General features: G+C 45.2%; 1 protein-coding gene across 2 annotated transcripts; it reads right to left on the reverse strand.

The window, feature by feature from the left end:
- On the reverse strand, positions 1-25,613 carry csnk1g1 (casein kinase 1, gamma 1; the record flags this gene model as incomplete). 2 transcript variants are annotated; one of them, XM_084437190.1, is made up of 11 exons in its annotated part: positions 1-152; positions 4,325-4,434; positions 8,107-8,214; positions 8,340-8,488; positions 8,930-9,014; positions 9,357-9,442; positions 10,879-11,113; positions 11,658-11,809; positions 23,204-23,273; positions 24,425-24,465; positions 25,427-25,613. In XM_084437190.1, the coding sequence occupies 11 exons, from the start codon at positions 25,611-25,613 to the stop codon at positions 98-100; spliced, it is 1,278 nt and encodes a 425-aa protein (XP_084293316.1). The 2 variants fall into 2 exon arrangements, with proteins under 2 accessions (XP_084293316.1, XP_084293315.1); XM_084437189.1 differs by lacking the exon at positions 1-152 and adding an exon at positions 5,210-5,320 and having other exon boundaries at positions 4,321-4,434.

Raw genomic sequence — 25,613 nt, forward strand, 5'->3', positions numbered from 1 at the left:
GTGTGTGTCTGAACCGGATTTTATTTTGATTGTGGATTTTGATTCTGGCAAATCAGCTGAGCCAGACAGGAGGACGCGCGGTCGGGAGGGAGGGAGGTCATTTGTGCCTCGGCGTGTTCTTCTTCCGTTTCCGTTTGAAGAAGCAGCAGCACCTGCAAACAGATAGAGGGACAGATTAAGCCCACCATCGAAGCCAACGCTGCCATTACAATCCAAATAGTCATATTTTAGGAGGGAAAAATGGTTAAATTATGCAATGGGTTCAAAACGTCAAAGAAAATATATTTGCTAGGGATGAGTTACAATCGTAGGTGCTCTTTCAGGAGATTATGGTGAAAAGAGAAAGCACACAGTCTCTAGATGTAAGTGATTAAAGAGAACGTTTTGGCCATAGCCTTTGTCTAAGTCCTCCCTGAGAGTATAACATGAGAGTATAACATGAGAGTATAACATAGAGGAGAGAAGTAACATCGAGAGGTCTTAGTGATGCTAGTCAGATCATTTACAGACACACAACAGAACTGCAGCGTGAAAGGTTGATCACAGCTGCTAATAATGAAGTTAAACACATGAAATTAAATGTGGGTTTAGAGGGACTAAGCTACAGAAGGTTAGAGGCTTATTAGGAAATGAAGGAGGAGTGTTTTAAGCGTACAGCTGTGTAGACGGAGCCTGAGAGGAGGAACGGAGAGCACAGGACACACAGGCCTCAGAGGCTGAGCACCAAAACACACAGTGACAAGAGGACAGTCACAGACCAACACCAAAGACACTGACCGGCCACTAGCCACAGCTGCAAAGCTCTGTCTATTATCAAACTATCCAACAAACTGACCGCCTTTTTCTCTCCCAAGACACATTTTTGTAAAACTTGTATAAATGCCAAAAAGCTTTAGAGGTAGCTACATGCCCTACACTAACAGTAACGCTACTGAACTACATTTATGACTGAGGTTTTCAGGTGAACCAGTGTTTCTTTCCCAAATATCCGCCCACCAAAGCTCAGCTTTCCTCCAACTTTAAAGCTAATTGTCCATGTGCCGTAAGCATCTCCGTTTGTTGAAGGGGAGCTGTCTGTCTAGGCTGGTCCATGCCCTGTCCTAACCCTGTCCTAACCCTGACCCTAACCCTGTCCTAGCCCTGTCCTAACCCTGACCCTGACCCTAACCCTGTCCTAACCCTAACCCTGTCCTAGCCCTGTCCTAGCCCTGACCCTAACCCTGTCCTAACCCTGACCCTAACCCTGTCCTAGCCCTGTCCTAACCCTAACCCTGTCCTAGCCCTGTCCTAACCCTGACCCTAACCCTGACCCTAACCCTGTCCCATGGGGATGATGTGGACAGGGAGAGAGGGACTCACCACAGGTTGAGCATTTTCACGCAGCTACAGAGAAGAGAATGTAAAGAGAAAAGGCAGAGATTAGGCTAAATACAGCAAGGCTGAGGACGAAGGGACAGACGCCATGCCACACACACACACGCGCAACACACACGCACGCGCAACACACACGCACAACACGCACTCGCAACATGCACGCACGCGCAACACACACGCATGCGCAACACACACACCCACGCGCAACACACGCACGCGCAACACACACACACACACACACACACCAACAGGAGAGACAGGTGGACACAGAGAGCAAGGATCAAAGGTTACATCCAAGAATGAAAAGTAACAGATGCTCGAACCAAAAAGTATAATTAATGAGGAAAGAGAAGAGTGCACACTGTTTAAACAGCTCCCATAGTGGTTTAATAAAGCAGAAGGTTTTGGCTGGCGTGGCCTCGTCAGGTGCAAGGGTCCCAAATCAAAGGCTGTTGTGGAGTTCAAAGTGCAGCTGGTTCAATGGGTTTGGTGATGATGTGACTGAATTCTATTAATGTTATTCCTCATATTTTATCCCCATTTGACTGAAATGTAAAACCATTAGTTGTCGACTAGGCTTAAAGGTGCAGTATGCGGTCTGTGAGTATCTGTTAGATTTTTTTTTTTGTGAAAGATTTTGAATAATGCAACCAACAAAATCTCTTCCCCTCCTTTCAGACCTTCCTCCAAACTGGGGGAACACAAATGACCCTCGCTATGCAGGCCGGGAGGCTGACAGGCAGGTAAGTCATCCAATCATTTCAAGTTGGCAACTCAAAATCATTTGATGCACTTATTACAGTCCTGTGACTTCCACAAATTACAAATACATTTCATTTTGGTGTCAGGGCACTTTATTGGTTGACTGCTGTCGGGATGTAATGAGAATTGCGAAAAATAAATAAATAACAAAACGCGCTTCTGAGCCAGACTGCATACTGCACCTTTAATACACTTGCAACATAGTGGGTAAGAGCACAACTAGCCTATAAGAATAAGAAATATAGTCTCAACATAAAAGTTCTAGAGATCATCTCCAGACACTGCAAATGAAAAGTTTGGAAAAAAGGGAACACCATCCACGGTCCAAAATGCACTTTTTGAGTCACCTGTCAAGGCGACTGACTGGTAGATGAAAGAATTATGCTTGACGGGTGGATTTTTACAGTTGAAAATTAAAAATGACCAGAGGGATTACCGATAACAAATGAGTTGTTGCAGCTTTTTTCTTTAGTCTGTTGGCAACAAACTAAGCTGTCATCGTATCTCCACTTCTTACAAAACCCAGACTTTTTGGTCTAACGTTATCGGTCTCTTTCTTCATCCTCCTCTTCCTCCGGAGGGGCTCCTTGTTATTGGAGGATCCACACCTCCTCAGTGTTGCCACATAACCTTCACTAGCTAGGAGACGAGCAGCCTCTCTGAACACACATAACCTTCACTAACCAGGAGGCAAGCAGCCTCTCTGAACACACATAACCTTCACTAACCAGGAGGCAAGCAGCCTCTCTGAACACACAACCTTCACTAACTAGGAAGCAAGCAGCCTCTCTGAACACACATAACCTTCACTAACTAGGAGGCAAGCAGCCTCTCTGAACACACATAACCTTCACTAACTAGGAAGCAAGCAGCCTCTCTGAACACACATGTGGGGTAATGTAGTATGTGTGTGTGTGTGCTCCTGGCCAGCGAGCGGACAGTGGGGAGACTTGTGGGTAGAGGTAGATCACAGCAGTGATACAGGGGCTCAGTCATCAAGCACGATATTTGACCTTATTCTCTTCTGCTGCGCTCATGTGGTTACAAAAGTTCACCCATCACCCGCCAGTGTGGCAGGTAGCCTTCCAGACATGGAAATGGAATGGAAATCTACCCAGCGCGTGGTGGGTGATCATTTCAGGAACATCCATCTCACTCCGATCCACACTACAATGGCTGGCACTCTGCCTCAGCCCTGCTTTAACACAGAACCAGCCCAGGAACCACACAGAACCAGCCCAGGAACCACACAGAACCAGCCCAGGAACCACACAGAACCAGTCCAGGAACCACACAGAACCAGCCCAGGAACCACACAGAACCAGCCCAGGAACCACACAGACCCAGCCCAGGAACCACACAGAACCAGCCCAGGAACCACACAGAACCAGCCCAGGAACCACACAGACCCAGCCCAGGAACCACACATCAAGCCGAGGTAACACAGGGGCGTTTTAAACCGGCGTGTTCTCCTGCTATGGAAAGGCCGTCGTGTGCTCCTCTCTAGTCCAGCGCAGCCTTAATTGAATGTTTTCAGCTGCAGAACTCTCAGTGAGGCGGGGCGCTTCTATCAAACACGGCCCCGCTGACACAGGGGCATCAAAGACAGGAAACATGCCAATCATCATATCAAACGCACCAGTGAGCCAGGAGGAACCAGGGAGACTTAACAGCCTGTCTGACTGGGAACACACACAAGGCCCTGAATGAGCCTGGCTGAGATACACACATGAATATGGAAGAGGAAATGGACACAGGTGGTGACGACTACTATAGCTTGTTAGGCTTGATGGTGCTGCTCGGTAGTTCATTTAAACCTTGGGTAAATTCCACTTCCGCTAGTTGATTTTTAAAGGTACACCACAACTTTTGGGGAAATTAGCTTATTTGTCATCTACCCCAGAGTCAGACAAGATGATCCATCCCCTTCTCTGCACCGGTATCCTAGCTTAGCATCATTCCCTGGAAGTGGCTGAGGTCAACTAGCATATGGCTCCCAAAAGTGAGAGAGAGAGAGAGAGAGAGAGAGAGGGGGAGAGAGGGAGGGAGAGAGAGAGGGGGGGGGGAGAGAGAGAGAGAGAGAGAGAGAGAGAGAGAGAGAGACAGGAAGCACAAGGGCAGAGAGAGAGAGAGGAGTCTCAGGTAATAAACTGTGATGGGGAAAAGCAAGAGAGCGGGTCATACTTACTTGGCCTCGTCCACCACCTCCACCTCTGGGCCCTGGGCTGTGATTGGTGCGTTTGAGTGGGCTGCCAGCGGGTCATCTGCGTTCAGCTCCCCATTGGTTGAGCTGACCACCTGTGGCACAAGAAACACATTCATTCAGATAAGAGTTCCCAGTGGTTTCAACCTGAAACCATCTTTAATTGATATAGAAGCGTAGGGTGTATATTGTGTTGACCAACTACATTCAATTATTACTAAGAACATTTGTTTTTAGAAGACTAAACTAATTGTGTTTTTGAAAAAGGTAATTAGCCACTGATTTGGACAGGTTTAAGTGTTGCTTAGAAAATGTGCTTCTGCAAAATTCACCCGTTGTAACTGACCAGATTGTTTCTCTAAGATATCACACCATCCCGTTTAGAAACCTTCATTATTTTGCTTTGCCTCGTTAACAGGTCATATTTCTTTTCTTTTTTAACCATTTTACCATTTTACCTTAGCGTGGCTTTTTATTCAGATGCATGCACTACTAAACCAGCTGGACCTGCCATGCCAGCAGCAGTCTTAACACCTCACCCACCAACACACCTGTCAGAGGTGTTAAGACCAGCTGTCATAACCTCCGATGACAAACTTCCTCAATCACATAGAAGCAGGTAAGGAGCTCAAAGGCAATGAGCTGTGGGACAAAAGACATGAGCGCATGACCTCACTCACACACACACACACACGCACGCACACACACACGCACACACACACACACACACACACACACACGCGCACATACACGCGCGCACGCACGCACGAACATGCAAGTGGTGGTGAACCCCGACTGAACCTAGCGAGTGGTCTGTGTAACGGGGAGGTGGGGCGGGGTGGGGTCAGAGGTCAGAGCGTAGCGGAGTACCTGCACTGAGCCCCCGTGCCTGTCTGCTGCCAGGTGGGAGGTCAGGTAGGACGGGTTTGTCTGCCGGCTGGGCTGCACCTCCCACGCTCCCCGCCGGTCGCTGGCTGCGGTCTGCTCGGGGGGGCGGGTGGCGGTGGTGGGGGGGTCGCGGTGGTGGAGGAGGAGGGGGTGAGGGGGGGGGGGGGGGTCGGAGTGTGTAGAGTGGTGCGCAAGACCAGATGTCATGCAAAGCGCATGAGAAAGGAAAAGGGAAACAGAACAACAAAAATAAGAGTGAATAAGAGGCAAAGCTAAGCCAGGGAACTGGGTCAGACTGGGGGGCAGGAGGCGCTAACCCTAACCCTAACCCCAAAACCTAACCCTAACCCTAACCCCAACCCCAAAACCTAACCCTAACCCCAACACCAAAACCTAACCCTAACCCTAACGCTAACACCAGGAATGTCCTCTACGGACAACTCAAGCTACTCAGTCAATCTCCCATTTAAACTTTTCAGTTAGTTATTTTCTTCAGGTTTGAATTTGGCTTGGAGTGCAAACCAAAACAAAGTGAAACAATATTCCTGTTTAAAATATATTTATTATTATTTATATATTCAATTATTCAAGTTCTTCACTGAGTATATCACTGAATGCTTTAAGTTACAACTTAAATCTCTGTTTTGCCTCAATGCTGTGCCCATTAGATGAAGATTAGAATTAATGTTAAGACTAATACTCATAGCTCGAATTGATATTTTGACAACTTTTTAAAGACAACCATTAGATGTTGCAAGATACAGTGAGTTTAGTGAAGAGGTAAAGACCAAGTGCATTCAGTCATGATCATGATCGACCACGGGGGCCATGTTTCACAAACACAATAGTAAACATAAACGGTATTGCTATTCATGATTAAAATACAACACACACACGGAGGCAGCCGAGAGTCTTTCAAACATTTAACCTTGAATTTAAAGCAAATTTGTTTAGTTTTTACCACAATGTGATATTTATGTAACTAGTCTGAAGTTCAAAATCTGTTGAATATCTAATTTTAGATCCAGTTTGTATTGTATCTTTGTTGTGCAGTAAGGAAGGTGCAAGGTGAAAGGTTAGTGATGGAAACTGGTGTATTATACAGTGTTTCCTCCTCCTAATAATGTCAACTGGGTTGGGCCTTTGCGTGTTATTTTGCACTGTCCCAGTTTCAGAAGTCTCCCGAACGTACCATTGAGTTCCTCGTATGATAGCACTGTAGCGAGGTCACCGTTAACTTCCTGGTTGCTAGTATCAGACCTATAGAGGAATTCTGTAGAGGGAATTTCAAGTTACCACTGGCTATGCTACTACTGCATAACCTTTACAATATTCTGTCTGTTACAAGAGGCATGTTTAGATGCAGACCGAGTTTCTCTCTCAGAGCGTCACATGTAAACAAGTTTCCCTCCAATCCCAGGTGTGGAGTTGGGAGTCTTAGATGCCAGATGGTTCATGCACCTCAGCAATTTTGTTTTTCAGGCGAGCTCTGCAGGCGTGCCTGCTGAAAAGGCTTTGCTTGGTGGCAGCAGTGGCCCAGTGATGCGTGGGTTGACTGCGTGAGTCTGCTTGCTTTCTAGGGTAGGTCTGATACGACTGTACCCACTTGATACAGTGACTACCCCAGGTTTCATTGCTCTGATTGGTTGAAGGTCTATCCAATAGCGTCCAGAGGCATTTGAACCGTTCGTACCGCCCCTTGGAAATCGAAAATAAACGCATGATTTCCAGACCCTTCGCAGGCCAGGCTGAGACTGAACTATAGGAGACACAGAATGTGAGCTGGTGGGATCAGGAGTCTCTGGAGGCGAGGAGCAAACTCAACTCCTGTCTCACTAGGAGCAAACTCAACTCCTGTCTCACTAGGAGCAAACTCAACTCCTGTCTCACTAGGAGCAAACTCAACTCCTGTCTCACTAGGAGCAAACTCAACTCGTCTCACTAGGAGCAAACTCAACTCGTCTCACTAGGAGCAAACTCAACTCCTGTCTCACTAGGAGCAAACTCAACTCCCGTCTCCTTCTCTGCATCCTGGCATCCAGCGTATCGAATGAACGCACTATTGACGATAGACAATACGTCTTTTTTTATCCAACATTTGTTTAATTCAGGCATTATTGGCACAACATGTTGCATGTCCTCTGTTTTTCTACCCTAGATATACAACATAACTTTGTACAAATGAACCTAGAAATTATATTAATAGCATTCTTCTTTTACAACATATTTGTCCTAGAAAAGCAGTTTTTGGATGCGTGGGGCTAGTGCTGGTAGTGATCTAAATGCTAACTGTCCTGTACATTCTACCATGTGTTTCCGTGCTTCTCATCTGGTAAAATATTTTTTTGAATATATCTATATACACCCGTTTGCATTTTCTCACATTTATTTCCTCATACTTCAGCAGAAGCTGCATTTATGCTTGGTAGCCAGAATAAGAATGAAAGCAGCCACACATGAGGCCGAGAGGGGAGCGCTGCAGAGAGCAACGGATACAGCGTGCTCAAATAAAAACACCGAAATCTGACCATGTCACTGGCCAGCCGCAACAGGCTACTATTGAGCTCTCTCACAGTACATTATGCAGCACTCTTGATGGGGTTGTCACTCACTCAGGAGAACAGTTCACTCGTACAGCACAGCTTCGGTTTCAGAGTGTGTGCCTATCGTTTGTTTTCTGCACTGTCTGCTGTACGTGATCTCCAGCAACGCTGCACAGCCCCGCCCGGCTGAGACGGACCAGCCCCGCCCGGCTGAGACGGACCAGCCCCGCCCGGCTGAGACGGACCAGCCCGCCCGGCTGAGACGGACCAGCGTAGCAGAGCGGCCTCGGGCTCTCTGGGCCTCATCCCTGGGGGGGAGTGCAAGTGGAAGCGTACCTGATTCCTCATGGGTTGGTGCTGTGAAGGCCGGTCTCTGTGTGGGTGGCTCTCTCTGGTGATGGCGGACACAGCGGAGTCTATATGTACAGACCCTACAGGCGTGGGCTATAGAGGACAAGGCAACACACATCTATGACTGAGTGGAAAAGCAGACTTCTCTTATTTGCTTGAAAAAGCACAGCTTCCCCTGACAAGAGTTCCCCCCCTGGTCCGTGAGTCAGGCTACTTACTATCTGCCTGCCGACCCAGTCGTAGGTGTAGTCGAAGGTGTAACCCTTCCGCTCAAACAGCTCAGTGAACAGCGTCCTCAGGTACTCGTAATCAGGCTTTTCAAAGAAATCCAACCGCCTCACATAACGTAAATAGGTTGCCATTTCCTCTGAAATAACAGATGCAAATAGCAGATGGGGATTAGAATGACTCTGCAATAAATGTGAAGAACAATGAAATCCATCACCTCTCAAACGTATTTAGGCTACAATGCATGTCCCCCGACTGGACTGGCTGGACACTATGGACCACAGTGGGCTCGGACATTTGAGGTTGACATGTGACATGTCACGTCATGTGACATTTGACATGTGAGGCAAAGACATTTACTACTTTTAACAAACTCCTGCACACTTTAGACATGTTAGCACAATCTAGGCATGCTAAGGAACCAGTATATTTGCACTCTTGTATATTTGGATTTCTGTATATTTTTTTTATCTATTGTAAATTTGCATTCTAGTCTGGATTGTGTTACATTGTTGTCTTTTGATGGTGTAACAGTGCAATTTCCCCCAGGAATTCCCCCAAGTCCTCCTACTTCTCCTACCTGGGAAGCTCTCACAGAGAACCTCAATGGGCGTGTTTCTTTTTGTGTCTCCGATCTTCTGGTATCGTTCTTTCAGCGTGTCCGCCTGCAGGAAGCCAAACAAAATCACTTCCAGAGCGTGAGGAGGAAGGGGGGTGCCAGCAGGCTACAACAGTACACATGCAGACTGAGGGGGTTCAATGGTCAACTTCATCTTTTGTGGACCACAGCAAGATTAACAGTGGTTGTGCGACGGCTAAAGGCCATCCCCCATAAACATGAAGAGTGAAGGTCCAAGGCGCCTTCGTTGGTTAAGCTCCTGGGTTGTTATGGCATATTCATATGCATATATAACTAAAACGTTACAGACTCTGAAACCCACATAGAATTTGGCATTACTAATGAGCAAGCCAGATGGGAAACCCCAGGGTCCACTGGTGGGGCATACCTTAAGTCCCTGCCAAGGCAGACTCCCACGGAGGAAATACATGAACATGTGACCTAACGCTTCAAGGTCGTCTCGCCTACTTTGCTCTGTAAACAGAAAAGGGGTTCATTATAGTTGCAGAAATGCAGCCAGCCATATGAAATCCAACGAGTGCTTCCTGTAAGTAAGAGAACACCACGGTGATTCTGCATACTTATATTATTCCTCTTCCGCCCACTTCAGTTACATTGTATCTACTTTAACACCATTTGAGCTTAATCTCTACTCATACTTTCCCTACAGTAAAGCATTCATACTCTGCCTACTTTATCTACAGTAAAGCATTCATACTCTGCCTACTTTATCTACAGTAAAGCATTCATACTCTGCCTACTTTATCTACAGTAAAGCATTCATACTCTGCCTACTTCATCTGCAGTTAATGTATTGCTGCCAACGGCTGCTGTGTAATCTAATACTCAACCCAGAGCGCCACAGGAAGCACCCCGTCCTTTTGCACACTGCTCAGGACGACTGCTGTTTTACTAAAGGGCTTTTTAAAACATTGGTAGTGCTTTCAGATTTTAACAATTGCTGTCTGGAAAGGTCACTGAAGTCATGTACCTTATGTAAACAAACAATTTGAAAGTCTTTTTGATTTGGATGCAAGATTCCAGCACCCCAGAGTGCCTGGAACATAGTCAGAAATAGGGATGCACAATATATCGGCAATCATATCGGTATTGGCTAGGGATGGCCCAAAAACACTTTCTCACTTCCGATACCTGGGCTTTGGGTATATGCAATACCAGGGTATATGCAATACCAATATCAATCCAATGGTTTTTTTACTCTTGATAATAGGGCTGTACCTGTAATATCTGTTATCGGTTTCGGCCAAAATGTTTATATGGGTGCGTCCCTAGTCAGAAATGTCTGCATCCTTCTTCTACACGCCCAGTGAGAATATTGAAAATCTTGCTTTAATACTTTTCATGCTAGGGAAGCTCAAAGAGCCCTGATATGACTGGTCGTCTAAGAGAGATGCACCAGTACTACGTACTCACTTTTTATGTTAGACTACATTCATATCGTGAGCTGCTCAGAATTGTAATCTTATTAGAATAGAATAGAATATACTTTATTGTCCCCTCAGGGAAATTTGTCTTGGACTCGTTTGCTGCACAAATCAAATCTATACATAGAAACAGAGGAGGACAACACATCACATGTCTCACATACATATACTACACACAACACGTTGTCCACAACATATTACACATACAAAACACATTACACATATTACTCACAACACAACACACAACACATTGCACATACACAACACATTGCACATACATAGACTATTGCACACAACCCACATTGCATTTGCCCCAGTGAAAGAAAAGAGAAGAAAACACCTTGACTATTGCACAACTTCATTCCTTCATTAAGACTTAATGATACCACCTCTGACCAACAATCCTTAGGACTGAAAAGGGTTGGGGACAAAGAAAGAAAGCAAATGAAAGAGATCCAGTCTTACCTTTTCCCAGATGTGTGTTGATGGACATGTATCGGGCAGTGCCGGTTAAGCTCTTGTGCTCCCTGTATGGGATGTGTTTTTTGGTTTCTGGGTCGATGTATTCTTTGGCCAGACCAAAGTCAATAATGTGGATTATGTGGTCCTTTTTGTTTCCTTGCCGTCCGATGAGAAAGTTTTCAGGCTTTACATCTCTGTAGATGAGGTTTTTAGAGTGCACATACTCCATCCGGGAGATCTAAGGAAGAACAGAACAAAGAGAAGTGCATATAAAACAGCAAATCATTGAGCCAGTCATAGCAGGGCCCCATGACTGTCCGGGCGGAGCATTAAGACATTTTTCCGTTGTTTTTTATTTTTTAACTCTACTTGAAAAAAATAGCATGGGAAAAATGGGTAAATGTAAAATTAAATTAAAAATTAAAACGGAAAAAATCAGAAAACTGAAAAACATACAATACAAACAACGAGCATGGATTTCATAGGGCTCTACACAGTGTGATTATAGCTACGTGCTCGTGAACTGAAAACCAAGCGCAGATGCAGGGTTGATGTTACTATTTTGAATTTAATATATTCAGGAGATTTTTAAAAACTAAGTTCTACAGTACATCTTTATAGTTGGAAACCACCACAAAAGGACGGGCGAACCCAACAGTGGCACGAGCCTCTCGTTCTGACTCACAATCACAATCACTCACTCACATCACAAGTGCATTAATGCACACTCATACTGTGCACCCACTTCATATCATTAACATGTTGTTGTAATATGAACTTACCAGCTGAATGGCTATCATTAAGACAGTCTTTAGTGAGAAGGTCCTGTCACAGAGGTCAAAGAGGTCTTCCAGGCTGGGCCCTAGCAGCTCTAGCACCATGGCGTTATACTTCCCACAGGGCCCAAAGTAGAACACTTGAGGCAGACCCTCCGCTGAAAAAAAGGGGGGTGGGCGGTTAGAACAAGAAAGAACTTCAGGTCTAAATCCTGCCTTTGCTGTTTATTGAAAACTATGAATCTAGATTCTTCTTCTTTAATTAGAGTGGGCTCTCTTAGGAGAAAAACAAGAGTACTGTTTACACCTTCCCACAACTGTCTCCGCACTCTGAGCAAATTATACTTTTCATTCTATTATTTTGGAGACATCGCCGCAACGCAAAAAGTCGAAATTCTCTGCTTTCTCCGCTGCGAGCAGCACTTGGGATGTCCTCTGCTTGGAGGGGTTGGCGTCGGCAGTGTTGCCAGATTTGGAGGTTTTCCGATAACATTGGGAGCTTTGATCACATTGGGTGGTTGGGAAATTGTCAATCCAATCTGGCAACACTGCGATCATGTGAGTTGACAGTGCAGCTAGTTTCGTCTGCAGTTAGCTAGCTAGTAGCTAGCCTGATGTTAGTTTTAGCCTCAGTTATTTCTAATGTAGCTGGCATGTTCAAAGGTGGCCAAAAGAAAAGTCGACAGTGAAAATAGGCAATTCAGATGAATGGATTGAAAAATATGCTTTCATCCTCCCGCCAACTGATGTGCTTGATATGCCACGAAACGGTAGCTCTTGTAGTGGCAATTTGAAACGACACTATGAAACAAAATAGTCATTTTAAAGCGACCTTTCCAGTAAAATCAATGGGATGAAATCGGACAGGAGGAGATAAGACAGGAGGTGAGGAGAGGAGACAGGAGGCAAGGAGAGGAGACAGGAGGAGAGGATACAGGAGGAGAGGAGAGGAGACAGGAGGCGAGGAGACAGGAGGAGAGGAGAGGAGACAGGAGGAGAGGATACAGGAGGTGGGGAGATAAGACAGATGGTGAGGAGACGGGAGGAGAGGAGATAGGAGAGGAGACAGAACTTGAAATGGTTTGATCCACCTTTGTTGGGTGGGTGTGTGTGAACCGGTTGGGCAGAGGGGGATTTGTATCAATTTTCTTAAAAGACGGACCTTTGGATTATTGGGGGGTAAAATTGGTGGACCTTCAGGATTTGTATTTGAGTACCCCTGGTATATACTATAAAAGCTTAAAGACAGCAAGCATTACTAGAAACTTCTCCAAACATATTGAGGGAATGACCACAGATTCCACCAACATTGTGCAGAACCAAACAATGTCTAAACCCAGTACTTTGCAATGAGCCTGAGAGCCTAGTGTAGCAGCCTGAGAACCTGGAGGTCTCGCAGAGAAAGAGACTGGTTTATTATTCCTGCCTCTGCAGCCTGACTGATGATCATAAGAGTTCAGTTGAAGTCGGGCCAGCCACACAAAGCAAGGAGTTGCCAGACAGGAGGAGTAAGCAACATCCGAGTTGCTGAAGTATGACCAGGCTGACAGGGTCAAAGTTCAGCTGGAGTACAGCCATTAAGCAGAGAATCACACTACAAAGCCTGTAAGGATGGATGGATGAGTGCCTAACAGGCTGGGTCAGTGGAGAATGGACTGTTTACATGAAGGTTGGGCTAAGTGGGGATTGGAAAGGGCTTGTTTTGGTTGGGTAGATCACTCATGTTTCTTGTAGTCTACATGGGCAGGGTAAGTAGTCCCTGTTTAAGTAGGCTTATGCACTATAGTTTTGGTGGGTGGGTGTTGTGCTATTAAGCTACTGGCTACAATTCTTAAAATCTGCTGCCTAAGCATAGGCTACATCTCACAATAAGCAAAGCACTTAAATTGTGCATAGAGGTCGTAAAATAACAATTTCTATCTCTTAAGGTCGTCTCGATAATGTTCTGCCAAAATTTATGTGGCTGACATACAAGGTTGGGAGTGTTCCAAGTCGACTGATGACCAATTTCCCACAGTCACAATCCAATCAGTCAGTAGCACAAGCAGCTGTCAAGCTGATGACCTCTACAGAACAGACACCACAACCCATCTGAATTACAAACAACCAAACATTTAAAGAAATAAAAAGAGTGGATTCACTTTCATCTTAATCAACCGGACAGATTATGATGACTTATAGCCTAAGTAAATCCAGCAAATTCCAGATTCATATCTTATAGCCTAACTCACATGGTTCAGTAACCATCGGTATTCCCAACAGAGCCCCGACGGTTAGATTTATAGCTGAGTACTGAGCCAAGTAGCTTTTTATTACCGTCAGTCTGTATGATAACCTTGTCTCTGCGTGGAAAACCAGCACTGACAACATCCAGAACCTCTGGTACTAACTGATCTCCATATAATAGGCCTATCCCCCATTTTAGTTGGTTTTCTCATGGAGCACGAGCTACACAAAAAACGTGTGGCAGGTGCGCCTACCCTTTCAGAATGTCAACTAACTAATAAGACCATATAGTCTACACGCAATACGGCTGCAATACATTATATTCACAGAAAGCAACATTACCTGGACACAAACGCAGTGACTAGATAAACAAGCGCCAAGAATCGCAGATTAGGCCCATGGCGCAACTGATCATATACATTACCAGTCAAACGTTGACTCTCCTTGAGAACCTTTGACCGGTACTGTACGATGGGCCAAGGTAATTGGCATAGCTCTGGCATCTCAGCCACCTGAACATGTTGGAGTGGAAACATAGGCTGTCACCTTAACACGTGGGAGCACACTTTTGTACTTGTAAGACACTATGGCTGTTCACAGTGGCGTTGGTGAAAAATATTGTAGGTCGGGCTACTTTAGATTTTCATTCCGGTGCACTGAATAAAGGGAGAAGACAACATTTAGTTTAGGGGAAATATTTAACCGCATTTCCATTACTTTATGTACATAGTTTAAAATAGGTAAGGCCTATAGCGATCATTGGGTGCAATAATTACTCCAGTGTGTTATGCCCCAAGACTGGCAGTGTATTGAATATGGAATGCCTTTGTGTCTACACAAAGTAGCAGATTGATACCACTAAAGCTTGTAATGTAGCTTGTTATCTCAAGCTGCGCTTTTGTGCAACTGTTCCGATATTCTGGTTATATAGCATGGATTCTTGTGTGTTATTGGGTACTTCATTTTCATTGTAACCACTTCATAAAACCACTTCAGTTATGTTGCTTGCATTATCATTTATATAGCTCTTTGATGGGATGACACGTTTCTCTCTCTCCCTCGAGTGCGTGTGTGTAGGCTTGTGTTTACAAATTACTTTAAAAAGACAGACACCATCAATGCTGGTTGTGCGGGCGTTCTCATTGTTTTCAGATTTACAACACTCTATTTTCGCTGTCTACTTTTTGGTCCGCCTGTTAGTGACCTGCAAATTCATGAAGCATTCCACTTTTCGGTCCAACGACATTCAGGTAAGGCTTTTTTTGGACTGAATAAAACTTTCCGAATGTTTTTTGTGGCCCTCTTTGACATTTTTAAATACATATATTTAAATATGTCAATAGGGACATTCAAAAAAGTTTATTCAATCACAAAAAATGCAAACACGGTTTATGTCGGAGGTGGCCAAAAGAGAAACATTAATTTTAATGCGTTGTATCCCATGTGGGTGTGGTCATTAAAGTGCCGTGTGTACAGTATATGCGCACAACAAATTACAGTGTGAGCCAAATAAAAGGGATTCTGGTGAACTACACTGACATGCTAGTGTGTGCCCTACGAATCATTTCTCATTGTCTATGGCTTATCTCCTCTCATTTCCACCCTTACTATCCCATTGATTAGAGAAAGGCCTTGAGGGATCTGTGACTAGGTGGGGTGGAACCAGCCCTCCTTGCTCTGGTAGATCTATGACTAGGTAGGGGTGGAACCAGCCCTCCTTGCTCTGGTAGATCTGTGACTAGGTAGGGGTGGAACCAGCCCTCCTTGCTCTGGTAGATCTATGACTAGGTAGGGGTGGAACCAGCCCTCCTTGCTCTGGTAGATCTATGACTAGGTAGGGGTGGAACCAGTCCTCCTTGCTCTGGTAGATCTGTGACTAGGTAGGGGTGGAACCAGTCCTCCTTGCTCTGGTAGATCTGTGACTAGGTAGGGGTGGAACCAGTCCTCCTTGCTCTGGTAGATCTGTGACTAGGTAGGGGTGGAACCAGTCCTCCTTGCTCTGGTAGATCTGTGACTAGGTAGGGGTGGAACCAGTCCTCCTTGCTCTGGTAGATCTATGACTAGGTAGGGGTGGAACCAGCCCTCCTTGCTCTGGTAGATCTGTGACTAGGTAGGGGTGGAACCAGTCCTCCTTGCTCTGGTAGATCTGTGACTAGGTAGGGATGGAACCAGCCCTCCTTGCTCTGGTAGATCTATGACTGGGTAGGGGTGGATCCAGCCCTCCTTGCTCTGGTAGATCTGTGACTAGGTAGGGATGGAACCAGTCCTCCTTGCTCTGGTAGATCTGTGACTAGGTAGGGGTGGAACCAGTACTCCTTGCTCTGGTAGATCTGTGACTAGGTAGGGGTGGAACCAGCCCTCCTTGCTCTGGTAGATCTATGACTAGGTAGGGGTGGAACCAGTCCTCCTTGCTCTGGTAGATCTGCAGTGCAAGCAGTCTTCATCAGGGTTGGCTACATGACTGAACAGAGCCTACAGTAATAAAACTCCTGTTTTCCTTGAGTGGGGGAGGAATGGCTGTAGAGGGAGTGCACATAAATGAACCATTAGTGCACATTTCATGCTCTCATTTTCCACAGTGCTTGTTATCCAACAAGTTCAGTGTACACAGGTTTTGTATTAAGTGCACACAGGTTTTCAAGTTATGAATGGGAAACTATTGCAATCGTTATTGTTGTGTGCCTTACAAAAGGCATTTTTATTCATTCATAGGGCCACATACTAATCTGCCACAGATGCCAGTAGTACAGGGTAAGTTCATTCATAAAGACAAGTCCGGGCATGCCTGGAGGGATTTTCAGATATCCTGAGCCCATAGGGATGTACCTTCCAGCATAAACACAGGTGGAAAAGAAATTCCCCATGAAGACATAGGCTAGTATTCATACAGCCATTTGCAATCAATATTGCATGAAGTTAAAAAGCAAACAAGATACCTCTTGAGACCTCAACATCAAAACACTTCCAGATGGCACAACGTATGTTGATTGGGTGGATGATAGGCATTACAAACATCTTTTGCATTTATTTCCCGCAGTAGAATTTGTATGTGCAATAAGCTTTGAGCTACACTCCAACTACACTTCAATGCCTGCATACTGCAAAGGGGTGTGTGTGTGTGTGTGTGTGTGTGTGTGCGTGCGTGCGTGCGTAGGTGTGTGTGTGTGTGCGCGTAGGTGTGAGTATGTGTGTCAGATCTACAAGGTACCGGTATGACATTTAAGTCCTAATCAATGACATGAAATGAAAATGACTATTACTACTGGACTACTGGCTACTACTACCAGCACATCTACACTAACTGGTGAAAAATGTACCTGTATGATGATGGGCTAGTATGTGACATACATCTGATTTTGACTAACATCTATGTGGACCATTTTGGTCATGTTTAAGCTTGATTGAAGGAGTTGAGAGCCCAGAGCACATTTCTTCCCCTTTGAATTGATATAACTAATTTTGGCTAGTCCACCGAATGTGTTGTGTGTACAGAAAACAGCTAGGCAATGTCTCATTCCCACCTTAGAATGGCCATTCAACAGAGGACTTCACAGGAAGACTGAGACTCAAGAAAGAAAGCAGCCTTTGTCTTTGCTGGCTCAGACTGTGTGGCCAGGTTGTTTGCATGTAAAGATAACAGAAGCCTTCCATGAAACACAGCACTATTCATCTCAATTATAGTCAGTAACTTCATTAATGCTCCAGGTTTTCCTTTCAGCAGCAACATCTGCTCATATAGGAGCAAGCTAACTAATGATCCAGTGGGGTTCTTGAGGTAAATAGCCACGCAAGTGTGTGCTTGTTGTGGGCGTGTGGAAGAACATTTGTGTTATCTGGCTTTCTCGAAAATTTGTTAACTCATTCAATCTTTTGAACTAAAATATTATTCATATTTTAGACATTTGGATTTGCACTCTTGAATTGCAGTAGCTCATTTTGCCAGAACAGACAGATGTTTTTTAGGCCCAATAGTTCATCCTGGTTAGGTCACAAGAGAACTGTGTCCACACCTTTGACAGACAGACAAGTTTGGACTCCTGAAGTCCACAATCTTCTCTTCCATTGAATCACACACAGGTGAGAAAGGACTGCTGTGTGAACCAACCCAATTCACACCAGCGCATCAGTCAGCCCAGCGCGTCCAACTGCTCCTGACCACACTTTGGTTGGTGTCGTACGGAAAAAACATAAAAGTAATTGTATTGACTGGGTTTTTACAGTCCCGTCAGTCATTTATACTTCATCTACACAGCTCATTGTGAGCCTGCGCCAGAGTGTGAGTGGGGTGGCGTGAGTAGAGCCAAGCAGTAGTCTAGTCACGCTTCTCAACTATTTCCCTTTTCTGTGCATTAATCATATGTGAATCATATTTTTATTTGGGGTAAAACAGTCATGTCACGGCCTACAAGAATATGCTCTTATTCTAATTAGACCTGCTTTCTGCCCATAAAAATGATGGCAAGCTCACATTTAAACTGAGGGATGCACACAATTAATTATGATGTAGACTTAAAGCTTAGTAAATACATTAAATTAATTAACAACTTTAAATGAGTTATAGTAGGAGCAGGGCTCTGATCGGCTCAAGCGAGACCAACCAGCTCACCAGCTCAGCGGCCTTGTGGTTAGAGTGTCCGCCCTGAGACTGGGAGGTTGTGAGTTCGATCCCCGGCCAAGTCATACCAAAGACTTTATATTAAAAAAAAAAAAAAAAAGGTACCCATTGCCTCCCTGCTTGGCACTCAGCATCAAGGGCTGGAATTGGGGGGCTACATCACCAAATGATTCCCAAGCGCGGCACCGGTGCTGCTCACCGCTCCTCCAGGGGATGGGTCAAATGCGGAGAACTAATTTCACCACCCCAGGTCGGGTGTGTGACAATCATTGGGACTTTGACTTTAACCTCTCTCATTCAGTTACAACATCAAAGGACGAGGCCTTCACACCAGAACAAGGTGGCTCTTCGGTTAGAGCCCAGGCTGTTTCTGGCTGACTGGCGGGTGGGTGTGAAGCCAGCTCTGAGACAACTCGAAAGCTGGTGTAACGTTTCACTGTCGGGGCTGGGCCAGGCTGCCAGAGCCTTTGAGCCTTGGTTATACTCCCAAGCAGACGCATATGCGCACACCACAGACGCGTAGCAGTTCTGTTGACACTACTTTCTGGAGTCCATTTGGAGGTTCCACGCATGCACAGTAGATCGGCAGGAAGACGTATAGGCACTACGAATCAAATCAAAATAGCAACATCCATGAAAGAGGAAGAAGAGCTGCTTTGTGTGTTGTGGATGTCCACACAGAGTCTACGGTATGTGGATGTCCACACAGAACCTACGGTATGTGGATGTCGGCACAGAGTCTACGCGTACACCCTGATTACAAAACTTATGTTGGTCGTGGATGTGGTGGAAAACCTAACAGACCTGCCAACCTTGAAGAAAGTCTTGGAGTACCACCCATTAAGCCCGGGTCTGGGGTCTGCCCATGGAAGTATTCCTCCCCCACGAAATTTTGAGCATCGGGGCACCCTGGTAGCTCACCGAGTAAGGTGCGCACCATATGAAGGCGCTAGTCCTTCGCGTGGCGGACCAGGGTTCAATTCCCGGCTCGGGTCCTGTGCCGCATTCCCTCTCCTCTCTCTCTCCCACGTTTCCTGTCTCTCTACACTGTCCTATACCATTAATGCTGAAAAGCCTTCTTTAAAAAAATAAAATAAAAATTGAGCATCAAACTAGGGATGGGATTATACACTCGCACAATACTTGCACTTCTCGATATAGGATTCACGATACAGTCACGATATGATATAAATAAAACAAAATGAAAAAGTGTGACTGAGTAAACAATAATACTTATTGTGTGAGTGCTCTATGGCTTTCGAGGATCATATTGCCTTATCAGCGTAGTGAGGAATGAACTACTGTAGAGTGAGTGAAGCACACTAGGTTTATGACAGAGGGATGGGTGGATGGCATTGCCTATGCACAGTTTAAAACAGCCCTGTCTCCAAACTCTGAAATCATCAATTAAGCTAACACTACATAGCTGGCTGGTAAAACAGGTAATTAATGCAATGTGTGTAATGCAAAATAATATGCTAATATAAAGCCTCATCAACAGATAAATACACAAAGCTTTAGCTGCTACGACAGTCAGTGATTGATATGAAGATGGCAACATAAGTGGCTAGCACTAACTAGCTAGCTAAGTTGAAAACAAAGGCTATTGAAGAGAATAAATGTTAGCTCTGTCTTTACATTAGCTGCAGCAACATAAGCTAGCTGGCTACGCTAGGCTTATTGGCTAGGAGGTCAACTAGCTAGCTAGTTGCTAGCTAGGTTAGTTAGCTAGATTGCTTGTAGAAGCTATTGTACACAACAGTCACTGTCTGGAACATGGATGTGTCTGGAATTAAAGTTAAAGGTTAAAGTCCCAATGATTGTCACACACCTGAGTGTGTGAAATGTGTTCTCCGCATTTGACCCATCCCCTGGGGGAGCGGTGAGCAGCAGCGGTGCCGCGCTCCGGAATCATTTGGTGATGTAGCCCCCCAATTCCAGCCCTTGATGCTGAGTGCCAAGCAGGGAGGCAACGGGTCCCATTTTTATAGTCTTTGGTATGACTCAGCCGCTGAGTGCAGTCTCAGGGCGGACACTCTAACCACAAGACCACTGAGCTGGTCAATTGCCACCGTTATGAAACGTTAGACTGCTCTGTCTACGAATGAGATGAGTGATGACAAGACGGGGTGTCTCAACTGGCTGTTGGATAGAGAGCAAGAAAGTGCAACACTGAACATTTTCGATTTCTATCGATTCGTTGTTGCAGCCCTAGCCTAGTCACATTTTTTACCATATTTTCCATGACGAACAAGCAAGTTACTGTAGCTTGCAAATGATGTTAGGCTCCCGTTAACTTGAACGAGGTGGGTGAAGGAAAGGGGAACAAATCCAGCACTATGATTGGTCTTTTTGCATACTTTTGAGTGACAAATCGTACCGGCATACTTTGATGTCAAAATGAGTACCTGCTATGCAAAATGCGTACATGTTGGCAGGTCTGGTATAACCAGGCCTTCATTTCTCTCACTGGCTCCCACATGTGCAAAGTAGCAGCATCTTAGCTAAAACCAAACACCCTATGACTGACTACTCTTACATGACAATTTCTGAATCAAAAGGTGGACTGTTCGCTGTCACATATACAGATAATAAAAAAAACACTTTATTGATCAAGTAAGCAAGTTCGTCACAAATATCCAGTTTCCTGTGCCTGGATTAAACCTGCTAGATTCGGGTCAAGATGCACGCAAGTGTGCCCACACAAACACTTTGTCTTCCTCATCATCAACAATGTCACAGCCCCTCACTGAGCAGGAAGGGGGCCACTTTACCCCACCTGGAGCAGATGACAGAGGAGGCAGTGCTAGTGCTAAGAGAAGCAGTCCCACTCTCAATAATTAATGAGTTTCCGCACAGTTGGCCTTTTCCAACCCTTGCTTTTGCAAACCAGTAGACCCCGTGTGCTCTTTATCTGACTAGTGGTGTCTTGAGCCAAAAAGCAGGAACATTACATCCACTAACGTGTAGTCTAACATAATCTGCTCAATTTACAGTATTCACAGCCACTCTGGAAGTTTAATAAAACATGTTCTGCCATCATCACAGACAGTGTTTATAATATAACTATAACTGAAAGAGCAAAGCCCTTTCCACTTCCCATGGATGTTGGCCTGTCCAGTCATTCGTAGTTGGCTTGTTTGAGCCCGACCATAACAAAGCCACATTTCTAAGAGAGTTGACCTTTGCTTTCCAACCATTTCCTCTGAGATAAATAATAAAGTAAGTCCCTTAATCTAATTTTCTACTTGGGGTCTTTTGTCCACACCAGATTCCTGACAGTGGCTGCTGGACAGGGGCTGTTGAAATGGAGTCATGGCTGAAGATGCAAAGTGGACCATGAATAATGCTTGATGACAAAATGGAGGAACACTCAAGGGACATGCGGTCAGGGATTAGAGGAGCAATGCTTCTTGTATTTTCTTCTTTCTACAGCCTGAATGTCAGGGTGGGGTAGAACTTCACTTCTATAGACCAAACCTGTGGGACCCACAAATGTTTAGAAGACAACGTTTTTGGTACTTGAGTTTTTCTTAAAGATTCATGGAACATCCATGGAGGTTTGAGCAAAACCAAATACTAGACCTATTCTATAAAGCTGAGATGTCTTACTGTCTTATTGTGGTATCAACAAGTCTCTACCTTGAGAAGGGAGGAGGATTGCTCAAAAGGCATTAATTCACCAAATCATTGTAGGAACAATACTGGAGCTCAGAAGGCCGATCTTGTTTTCTCTACAACATGTAGGCCCAGCTTTTAGTGATGATATACACAGCTACTGTGTGCTTAGCATGCATGTAGCCATGGCAACCCTGCTACAATTCTCCCGGTGACACAACAGCATTTCCTGTACGGGAAATAGTCGCTCCCGGAGTGATCAAACTCCATAGGGGTGTCTCCAAAGGAGAGATGTTGTCACAGTCATGAATCATGTTTGATAAGCCACTTTATTTTCCACCACAATCAAGGCAGCACTTCCCAGATCGACCAGACGAGAGTCTCGTCAGTACTGAAAGAAGGAAGCTGGTTTTTGCACCTGCTGTCTGGGTGGACTGAGAGCTTCAAGTTAGAAGTGTGCAGATTCTTGGTAATGGTGAGATAAACAATCCGGCTTTCCCTTCCCTCCTTTAATCTACTCCTTCTAACTCTCACTACTATAGCCTAGAAATCCAGATAGACATGAAGAAGACCTCACTGTGAACACTAAGACAACTCCTCTTCTTCTCTTCAGGGAGTCAAATACACAATAGAAAAGTCTGGGTTAACTAATGAGTAACCTGTGAACTGTGTCTGAGGCATGTGTTAATCAGGCCCTGAAGATAAAACTAAGCTACAATAAAGCCCTGATGCCGTGACCATCTTGTGTGGATAACCGTTTGCTGTGGAAATCTGCGATCTTTTTAGTTGATCTACCAACTGTAGCTCAGTTGGTAGAGCGGGTCGTTCAATGATCGAAGGGTCAGTGGTTCAAATCCCAGCTCCGACTGTCCACATGTCGAAGTGTCCTTGAGCAAGACACCTAACCCCAAATTGCTCCCAATGAGCAGGTTAGCACCTTTCATGGCAGCTTCCGTCATTGGTGTGTGAATGTGTGTGTGTGAATGAGAGGCCATTGTAAAGCGCTTTGAGTGCCGCTAAGGTGGAAAAGCGCTATATAAGTGCAGTCCATTTACCATTTACCAAAACGGTTGAGTCAGAGCACATGGCTTACCTGTACTTCCTAATGTTTTGTAGAACCGGTACTCCAAATGTAATTGCGGGGCCCTTGATTTGACTGGTTCCTGCATTAAAGGGACAACAAAAGGGCTTCATTAGAAAATCCTCACTTCTCACAGCTTAATCAAAACTAACTGGTTGATTCTCTATGCAAGTAACTAAACAATCAATTTGTGGCATTTGGTTTTAAATGAATCACTTGAATTCACAGTTTCTTCTCTGAGTGCTTCGTATTTTGGTAGCATGGTAATTTATAGCTCTCTGGAGAGCCATTATAGCGGCATGACTCATTTCCACTGCTTTGAGAGGCACACCTAGGCTGGCATTTCCACTCAGTTCTATTTATCTCCAGGTTCTCAACACTCTTGCCTAGCAACAAATGTGCCACGCATATCCCAGTGTGGTGCAGGCAGCAAAGCTAGTGCATAGACAGTATAGCTAGTGCATAGCTAGTATAGCTAGTGCATAGCTAGTGCCACAAGTGCTCTTTTGTATACAAATGCTAAAATAGCACTAGTGGAACTCAGTGCCAGATAGTTGCATCTGTCTTATGTTGATTGTGATGACATGATGAAGCTACTAAACCTTCAGCTCTCCACGTCTCAGAATATAGGTTAAAAGTATTGTTAAATCTTCCACTTAAATTAAAACATTAACTGTTATCCTTGCCTCTGATTGCAATTATATGAATGCAACACTTTAAAGAGAGAACAGAAAACTGTTTAATCTATCAACAAATAATGTTTTACAACAAATCTATGCATAAAAGACAAAGCTGGCAACTGCCATCATCAGCTCCACAACAGTGTCTAGCAGGTGTATAAAATCCGGGGCTTGCAATGTTGACCGCCAACATTTAGAAAAAAATATTTCTGGTTCAAGCTGTTATGTTTCAGAGCAGCATGCCATCTGACGTGTAAAGGAAGGGCAAGGGGCATGACTCATCAAGCCTTCGCTCAAGTATTGATGAATCACACGTCATGCATAGGCTGTATATGGGGCTGTATATAGGGCACATTAGTCATGGGTCACTGCTGCTATGGACTGGATCAAGATGGAAGTAAATGAAACTGATAGAAAATAATCTTCACAGATGCAGTGATGACGACTTTTCAGGGCTGGAAAGGATGAGGCCTGTTCCATTGGGATCTATAGCAAAGTATCTAGCGATGTGAGCACTTATGTTTATTTAACAAACAACAACAAATGCACTTACCAATTTGATAGCTACATACTCATTGGTGTAGAGATTTTTACCTAGAGCAAAACAGAGAAGGGAAGAATGCATATTAGAACATTAGGTAAATTACCAAGCCACTGCAATTCAAGTGATAAAATGGTGCAGGTTCTGTCAAACGGCAATGCCCAAAACAGCAGTGTAAAGAAGGCACAACAAGCAGTGGGACAAGAAATGAGCTCTTTGTTACTCGGGGCCACTTCGGCCCAACCTCAAGAGGATGATGTGGAGAGTGAGAGGGGAGCAGGTCGTGTGTGAATGTTTGTGACGGGGGGGAAAACTGTGAATGATTTCAACCCTGCCAGAGCTCAGGTCACATTGGGCTCAATCCCACAGCGCAGCCTTGCCTATGGCTCTTTACTAGCGCTCCAGTCAACAGAAGCCCATTGATTGCTGGTGCAGTATGGATTACATCCTGAAACATGGGATTGCTGGACATGGCGTAAATCAGAGGCAAAATCTGCTCATTGAACTCTGACTATGAGCCCGACCCACATCAGTTACACCGTGTCCTAACTACACGCGACGCGAGCGAGCGTCAGCGACAAAATGCGTTCCATTGCTTTGTTTTCTATTGTTATGTCCGAACTGGACGCGAGCGACGCAGCGTGAAGCGGCGCAACGTTTTAACTGCCCTTTTGACGCTCGCCCTGTTCCTATTTTCCTCCTGTCGCTCGCGTTGACAGGCGTTCGTTCTTTAACCGTCTTCAGTTGGGAATATAGACAAATGACGTAACAGAACAGGAAATGTAACGGTTTCAGTTAGGACAGCAAGCATGTGATGTTGCGTTCTGTTGCTCGCATCGCAAGCAGTTAGGACACGGTGTTAGCCTATTCTGGGAAGCCTGTGCATTCGGCCTGTGTGTGCAAGTTCCTGAAAAAGGAGCTATTCCAAAAATAAAGCCCGAGACATTCGGCACCCGCCTCGTTCCATCTTGAATCAAGTAAAACATGAGGTGAGGTTTCAGGCCGCACTCGTACCGAGCTTCAGCTCGCCGAAGTTCCCGCAGCCGATCTTCTTGCCGACGCGGAAGTTTGGCCCCACCATGAGGACACCCGAGGAGGCGGAGGAGCTGGACGGGCGTGAGGAGTGGGCGCTGCGGCTGCCCTGCGCCACCTTGCTGCTCCGGGCCGGACGCTCCCCCTCCTTGTCTCTTTGGTGATCCAT

This window comes from Borostomias antarcticus (genome assembly GCF_949987555.1).
Source record: "Borostomias antarcticus genome assembly, chromosome: 4".
In the NCBI taxonomy this organism is placed as follows: domain Eukaryota; kingdom Metazoa; phylum Chordata; class Actinopteri; order Stomiiformes; family Stomiidae; genus Borostomias; species Borostomias antarcticus.